This window comes from Oryzias melastigma, linkage group LG9 (genome assembly GCF_002922805.2).
Source record: "Oryzias melastigma strain HK-1 linkage group LG9, ASM292280v2, whole genome shotgun sequence".
Taxonomy (NCBI): Eukaryota; Metazoa; Chordata; class Actinopteri; order Beloniformes; family Adrianichthyidae; genus Oryzias; species Oryzias melastigma.
In genome coordinates, this window is record NC_050520.1 from 12873177 (window position 1) to 12881763 (window position 8587).

At 42.1% G+C, this 8587-nt stretch overlaps 1 protein-coding gene across 2 annotated transcripts; it reads right to left on the bottom strand.

The window, feature by feature from the left end:
• Positions 1–3053: 3053 nt before the first annotated feature.
• On the bottom strand, positions 3054–8587 carry LOC112137715 (hamartin; the record flags this gene model as incomplete). 2 transcript variants are annotated; one of them, XM_024260157.2, is given in 10 exon segments in its annotated part: positions 3054–4047; positions 4148–4294; positions 4520–4707; positions 4780–4902; positions 4969–5079; positions 5155–5337; positions 5408–5574; positions 8000–8043; positions 8277–8407; positions 8481–8587. In XM_024260157.2, coding segments are annotated over 10 exon segments (1616 nt in total), but the record flags the coding sequence as incomplete, so codon positions are not given.

Sequence of the window (8587 nt, forward strand, 5' to 3'; positions counted from 1 at the left end):
CTCTTAAATTTATGTGATTTAAAGTCTTAAATTCATTACTTTAAATGTAGTGAATTTATGAGAAAAAGTAATAAATCTTCAAGAAAAAGAGGTAAATTTACAAGGAAAGAAGTCATAAATGATCAAGAAAAGAACCAAAGTTGTCTGTTTATCAGAGTCGTGCTTGAAGATGAAAAACATGGAGATTCTTGTGAAACTTTATTTCCAGATCGGTGTCAAAAACAAAGAAATTCTGAACCTTTTGGTGACTCAAAATCCAATTCTTATCAGTGAGGCTGAGTTTCTGGGGTTCAGTGTCAGTAATGCAGAGTTTCATATATAAAATAAAATAGAAGAATGAAAATAGTCTGTTAAATTAACACGAGAACATTGAAAATGCCAGAAACTATCGGCCTCTTCAGACAGAAACATCACAGAGTTGGAGAAGATCTTAACTTTTGTTGATGAAGTCATCGATAACCCTCAGCTGACTTCCAGTTATTTCGTCCTCCATCATGGATGGAAATCCACACATCAATGATTAAAACATGAATAAACCGTAAATCAAACAAAGAAGCTTCCAAGCATTTGTAACGTTTTAGACATTGAGCTGTTGAAATCCCAGATGCTTTTTACAGTTTAGTCGGTCTGCTGCTGTTCACTCGCTGGACTGTAGGCTCACTTAGATTTTCATCTGTAAATTTAGGAGATTAAAAGTCATAAATTTACGAGAAAAAACTTTGAATATACCAGGTTTGGATGGATAATCTTGATCTAGCCACACTACATTGAAGCGGTGCAGCAGCAGATGACATGAGCGCTGTCATCTTGCATGTGTATTGTTACGGCCCTGGTGTATCCGGCACTCTTTGTGTATGGTTTGTGTGCTTGAGTTTTTGGGGTGAATGAGTTGGTGTGCTTGTGAGTTTTCTTTTCTGTAGGTGTCTTGGCTGAAAGCTGCAGCTCTGCAGAGTGTGGACCCGCCCATCTACACCTGGACCTCATCATGCCATCAGCTGAGGACCAGTGACAGAGGATCCACACCTGCTTAAAAGAGCTGACTTCCCATTAAACAGTGGCAGCTTTTGTAACACCCTTTCTGGTGGTCAGCTTGCCCATGGTGTGAAGGCCAACATTCAGCTCCTGTCCTTTCTATTGTGGACTCTGGTGGTGGAGCTTACTGTTGAGAGCCTGTGTCAGAAACTGGTGAAAGTCTGTGTGTGTAAGCATACGTTATAGACCTGGTGGGTCTCAGTCTGACTCTCATGTGGAGAGAATTTATGTTCCTGTTTTGTATTTAACCCTTGTTTTCTTTTGATGAAATTCTATTTATGTTAAATTTGCAGCTAAAAGCCAATTAAAAAGCTGCACACTACCTCATGCTCCAGTCTGGGTTTCTTAATTTTTATGTTACACCTTTTTCTCCCTTCCCCACGGTTGGGATCGTAACAGTATGAAGGTGTTTGCAGCCAACAGGTATGTCTGTAATATTTGAGCGTGTGGATGAGTGTCTGTGGACAGGCCCCGCCCCTTTGATCAACATGTGACAGTAATAATCATCACCTAACTTCTTGACCCTCTTTAATTTTCTTGTTTTTATCTCTAATATTTATCTCTCTCCTTGCATTATAATTGTTTTCTGAGATTAAAATTATAAATCATTTCATTTCAAAGTTTCACATATTTCTCCGTTAACATGTACATAAAGACTTAAAGCCACTGCGTTCCAGATTTGATCAGCATTTCACTGAAAAAGGAACTTTTTCCTGTTGTTGATTCCAAACAAACAACTGGACTTGATGTTGGCTTAATAATTCAAATATAATGCTGAATGAGAGTTTTTCTTTACATTTCATGTCTAGTCAAAAAACTAAAGTCACTGGCATTGGTATGCCTGCTTTAGCAGTGTGGGGTTCGATTCCCTACGGTGGCCTGCAGAATATTTTGACATTAGTCCATGAAACAGTCCAGCAGAATGTTCTAGAGGACTAATGTTCTTCTNTGTTGATGAATAATTTCATTTAAAGTTTCAGATATTTCTCCGTTAACATGTACGTAAAGACTTAAAGCCACTGGGTTCCAGATTTGATCAGGATTTCACTGAAAAATTATCTTTTTACTGTTTTTGATTCAAAACAAACAACTGGACTTGATGTTGGCTTAATAATTCAAATATAATGCTGAATGAGAGTTTTTCTTTACATTTCATGTCTAGTCAAAAAACTAAAGTCACCGGCATTGGTATGCCTGCTTTAGCAGTTCAATATGACATATTGAATTAATATGACAACAAACAAAACTAAAAACTTCTCAGGTTTTTCCACCCAGTTAACCTGACAACCTCTGGTGCACTATACCAAACCTTCTGCTGAAGTTACACCAAGGAAAATGAATAAGTTCAGAACCCCACAACTATCTCAAATTAGCATACAGACAGTAATTATTTTATTAATACATTTCACACACAATGTAACTAAGTAATTATTATGCAATTTTCACACCTCTGCAACGCGCATTTAAGCGACCACTTCCAATGAAAAGCCAATGTAAATGCGTTTATGCGCCATTCAGGCTTCAGCGTTCAAAACTCTCACATTCACACGTAGCTACGCAATATTTTTACATCCGTTTTTGGGCTCTACATATAAAACATGCTGAAAATTAAATTTGTTGAACTTTGACAAATCAGGGACTCTTTTTTAGTGGTGACGTATGGGTAGGGTCCTTCTCAAAACACTACAGCATCAACCGTTTGAGAAATGATCATGGAGAAATTAATAATCGTAGTTTGTTCCCAGCTGGAATTACATGATGCAAAGTTTTCATATATCAAATTAGAGCTGTGAAAATAAAAGCCTGGAGCAAGATTCACAAGATTTGGACCGCTTTGACATTTTGCACCGAGCTTTTTCCCAGCTGTTGGTACATGGACTAGTATCAGGTAGCAACAGTCCAGTGTGAACGCCATGAATCCACATCACATGCTCGGAGTGTACGTGGAATAACTAAGACACAAAAAGGATAAGGTTAGGAACTTGAAATACGAAAAGATGAAAAAACTAGAGGACTATAAGAACAGATACATTTCAGATTGTTTATTGTTTGAATTCACAGTATCTTGATTCAGAATGGCATCAACAACACGGCTGTGTCCAGTTGCATCTCAGCAGCAACACATCTTTGGTTTGTCCAACAAATGAGCTAGCTTATTCCACGATTAGCAGATTAACACAAATCATCTCACTGTTTCCAGCTCCATCTAAAGACAAAATCTTAAAAACGTTCCCTCCATGACCTCATGCCAGATTCTCTCAGGTGACTCTTGGATCAGGATTAAAAGTGAGCAGATTGGTAAACAATTGAAAGAAACTGTTGTGCGGTAGAACAGAAAGAAATGAAGGTAAAATGTTTATCACTTTTGAGTGCAACCACGGCAGGAAAACGTGCAAAGAAACCAAACATGAAGCACCAACGCCTGTTTGGAAGCATGGCTGATCTGAAGGAGTAGCAGCAGTGGGTGACCCCCTCAGGATCAGTTTCATGTAGCAGCTTCTGATTACATTCAAACTGGGGTCCTCTGCTCACATCACTTGTGTTAGTGAAATAAACCCGACTGACTGAGGCGCTCACTTCCAGCTGGCTCCTCCCACTCTTCAGAATTCAGGCAGTGACTGGTCGTAATCCATGATGCCAAGTCTCCTCTGTGGGGCGGTGGGCGGCGAGTCGGGAGCAGCAGCCTCCTCCTGCGGACATTCAGGGAGGGGAGTGGCTTCCTCCGCCTCCTGACCCAGAGATGGGCTTGCTGGTTGGGCTTCTTCCTCTTCCTCCTCTTTTTCCTCGTCTTCTTGGCTCTGATTGACCGGTCTGAAGAGCTCCCGCGCTCGCTGCTCCAGAAAGGACCCGACAGTCAAGGGGGAGTCGATGGGGGACAGAGAGAGCGGCGAGGAGGAGCAGGAGGGAAGGTGCAGGGGGGAGGTAGATAGAGCCTCAACGGCGCCATTTATGATGCTGACAGCTGAGGAAGAGGAGACCTGAGGCACGGATGAACGGCTGGAGCTGCTGTTGGGCCTTAAGGTCAGAGATGACACCACAAGGTCAGTCAAACTAACCGGTACTACTTTGGTAAATAGTAACCTAAAAGATTACAAGACTGCTGGGGAGAACTCACCTGCCGTCTGTGGTCTGACTGTGAGCATCGCTGCCCCCGTGTGGCTCCAGGTGGATCAGGCCGTACAGGTGAAGCATCTCCATCTGCAGAGCTTGGGTGACTCTCCTCAGCGCCTCACAGCGGCTCTCTGAGGCCAGCAGTTCCATCCTGAAACCAGCGGTTAATCAGAACTAACTTCTCTGTACTTAAACAGGATGTTTGCTATTTGTGAACATCTCCTCTAGGGAGCTACCTCGCAAAGGAAAGTCATCATACCTACTACAATTTAAATCTTCTGACAGTATCAACACACGCTATTTACTTTATTTTCAACCAACAGTTGTTTTTTTAGCAGGTTTTTAGGACAACATGCTGATCATAACAGGGACTGACCTGCTCTGGTTTTTGGTGTCCTCCATGAGCTTCTTCTGATCCAGGATCAGCTGTTCTTTCTTGGACAGCTGGTTCTCCAACTCTGCTATCCTGTGATTGGCTGCTTCCAGCTTCTGTCTCTGCTGGACGTCACTGTCCTTGAGCCTTTGGAACTCTTTACCCACACTACACTGCAGCATAGACACTTCCTGAGCAGCACACAGACAGGTTATAGTGTGTTCAGGCAAACCTGAAGGTCCTGGTTCTGGTTGTATTCTTACGGTCCAGTTGTGTGCGGCTCTGTCTTCCAGCTGCTCGCTCAGAGCTCGGTTGGTTTCCCTCAGGAGGAGAAGCTGCTGGTTCAGGAGGAAGATCTGCTGTTGCAGCTGCTCACTGCTGCACAGCTGTAAACACACCAACAAGACGTGTGCGGTCAAACTCAAACACATGCACATAGAAGGTCATCTTACCTTCAGTGACAGCTGGGTCAGCTGATGCTCTGCGTTGTAGGCCTTGTTGCTGGCTCCCTGAAGCTCCGCCTCCAGGTTTCTGAGCCTGCTCTGACTGTCCTGAAGCTCCCCCTGAAAATAAACAGTTCGGGTGTTGGTAAACAGCTGGTTGGTGGAAAGCCTGCAGAAGCATGTGAGCACTTGTACCTGGAGTCTCTGGTTTTCCTGCTGCTCTTCCTGCTGCCGCTGCAGCAGCTGCTGAACATGAGCGTGCAGACGGTCAGTCTGGATGCGCATGTCCTGCTGCAGGTCTGCATTCCGCCTTTGTTCTTCATCCAGACTGGACTTCAGCGAGCGAATCTCCTCATCCTGAACACCCAGCTGCGCCTTCTGCAACAGCACAGTAAACCGTGAGGGAAGCAGCAGAAAGCACAGATGAAGCCAACAAGTGGAGTGTTACCATGGCAACACTGTGTTCCTCCAGCACTGTAGTGTTGATGACTCTGCGCAGCAGACGACGGTTTCTGATGGCGTGCTGTTGGCGCTTGAAGCGCTCGTACTGGAGCTGGCTGTGAACCAACAGCAACTGACTCCTCAGGGACTGAGACTCCTCCCCGGGGGCGGGGCCTGACAGACAAAAAAAAAGCAATTTTTGCACATACACTAAAATAAAAAAGGTTGTCCTTTGTGTCGGCACTTAACCCTTTAACACTGGAGCTTTAATTTTTAAATTGTTTATGCATTTAACGTAATTCCAGTGGATTCTGAAGCAGATAAAAGCAGTAGGGCTGTAGGGGGAAATCGATTTGGGAATGTATTACGATATTTTGCTTGGTGAAACTTGTATCGATTTAAAATGATGACAAGACCATTTTTTATCAATAATTTAATAGTGTCCTTCAACATCTTACTTTTGTTTTCCACCTAAACCTCTGGCCACTATTTGGCACTATTTTGGCTCTTTGAGCCTCTTTGAGCAGTTCTACGCCGCGGCCAAAACAACAACAAGATCTCACAAGAACCATTTTGTGTTAAATTTCACTCAGTCTCGCGGTTTTTGTTGTTATGAAACATGCCGGCTTGCATGCTTAAGTTTTTATTTGGATGGTACTGAATTGAAACTCTGTACCACATTGCTGCCAGTATCAGTAAACAGTTTCAGTGCTTAATGTTGTGATCATTAAATACAGTTAATTTTAACATTTTATTACAATGAACGCCCTATTAATATTTAGGTGGAGTTTTTTTCTAAGTCACACACAATAAAAAAAAAGTGAAAAATTGTTATGGTACAGTGTAGGGATATATCGGGATTTGTATCATATTGTGAGACTGGTATCGAGATACGCATCGTATTCTCAGACAGGTATCATGATATATATCGTATTTTGAGACAAATATTGTGATATGTATGGCATTGTAAGATAAGTATCGTGATATATATCGAATTATGAGACAAGTTTCATGATACATATCGTACTGTGAGACAAGTATCGTGATACATATTGTATTGTAAAACAAGTATCGTGATATATCGTATTATAAGACAAGTATCGTGATGCATATTGTATAGTGAGACAAGTATTGTGATATATATTGTATTATGAGACAAATTTCGTGATACATATTGTATTGTGACACAAGTATTGTGACATATATCGTATAGTGAGACAAGTATCGTGATATATATCGTATGATAAAACAAGTATTGGGATATGTATTGTATCGCCAGCCTCTTTCCAATACACAAAAAGCAGCCTGATGCAGATATGCAACACTTTATAGTAGTGTTTACCTGATTACCGTGAACCAACTGATTGTGACATGGAAAAAAAGTGGTGTAGCATGTTTGCTGTAGAGCTGCTTTTCTCCACTTCAGAGTCCGTTGGATTTACGTTAATTGTGTGAATGGTTGTTTAAAGAGCGTGCATTATTTCCTGTTACTAGTAACATCTACGGTGTTAAAAGGTTAACACTATCTACGTAATTGCAAGGCGACCATTCTTGCATGCTGGAATTCTAACTTTGCTTCTACTTATCCATCCATCACACTTTTTGAGACACATCGGAACAAACCAAACTCAAAGGATTCTTGATGTTAGCAGGATGAAAGCTACTTTTTTTCAAAAGAATATACTGTCATTACGCAACGTTGGTTAAACTTGTTAGTAAACTGCAATGGTGGGACATTCATTCATAAATAACCAAAAGGAAAATACATGCTATAGACTAAATGTCTCTTAAACGCTTCTGAACATTTCCATTCAACCTGTCCAGTGGAATAGTGCCTAGAGCTTAGGATTCAAGCTTCCCAACAGAATGGCTGACATGTTCAACCCACAGAGCTACAGCTAAACTTCACCTTTCCAGGATAAGCTTTAAAAGACCCGCTCAAATGAAAATGGTGCTTTTGGTGTTTTTAACAAGTTCTTTTGGCATTTCTGATGATGATGGAGAACATATATAAAGACAATTACGCTTAAAACTAAATTTCTGAGTATATTTTTATTCAAATTGTTGTGAATTAGGAGCGGACAAAAAAGCTTGTAGCAGTGACGTTCTGATCCATCCATCCATTTGGAGACAAATAGATCCATGACTGTCTTTGTTTTCGTCGTCGGAGCTGGAATCTGGTTCATAACAGTACGCTGGATAGCTCCAATACTGATCACCATTTTTGTTACACCGCTAATGTTAGCTAAGGGTTGTAAGGGGCTGTCAACTAGGAAAGCATGTAAACAGAGAGCTCTCAGTTAAGAGTGACGGGGAGTGGAGGCGGGCTTACTCTGTGCCAACAGTCCCACCCACAACTCAGAAGGATACTACTGCCGCTCTACAGAAACTATGTCCTAGAAAACGACGCAAGTTTTTTTATTTTTGCTAAAATCAGCACATTCATATACAAACTTTACCATCATGAACTACTGAGCCACTATCTGCTTCCTGACTGCCACTACAGTTAAAGTTCCACACTGGACAGATCATGTCAGAGGGAGGAATGAGTCTCAGGGTTAGTTCCAGATACCTTTGGTTTTCATGCTCTGCTGTTTACCTCCATAGTTACTCCGATCCACAAGCTTGTTTGCTGCTGACCACCTGCAGAACATCCGTAACACAGATTCTGTTAGCAAGGATTTATAGCTGAATCAAAGATATTCTGATCCCTCGCCCATTATCCGCTCACCTCTCTGAAGCCTGAAATTCACATGTAAGGAAATGTAAAGTCTGTATTCAGACGGACATTGACTGCTGGAAGTTTGGAACCACACTTGTATCATCTAGTAGATCTTCTGAGCTACACGTACACTTTGATCAGTTGTGTGTCTCACCTCTTGCTGAGGCTTTCGTGGGCCTCAGATCCATACATGATCATCTGGTCTAAAGCCTTCAGAGGAGACATGGACACGTTCTCCTCCTCTCTGTCGTTCTCCTGCTCACCTGTGGCGCTCTGCAGCGCATTCTGCAGGACAGAGTGAAAACTTGAACCCTCGAGCTGGATTCAAAAACTCTTCACCTCACCAGCATCTGTCTACCTGTGTCTTCCTCGTGATGAACTGCTTGGCGACTTGTGGCAGGGTGAGCTCAAACAGAGGTTCATACGGAGGGGCGGGGCTATCAGCACAATGGGAGGGGCTTAACA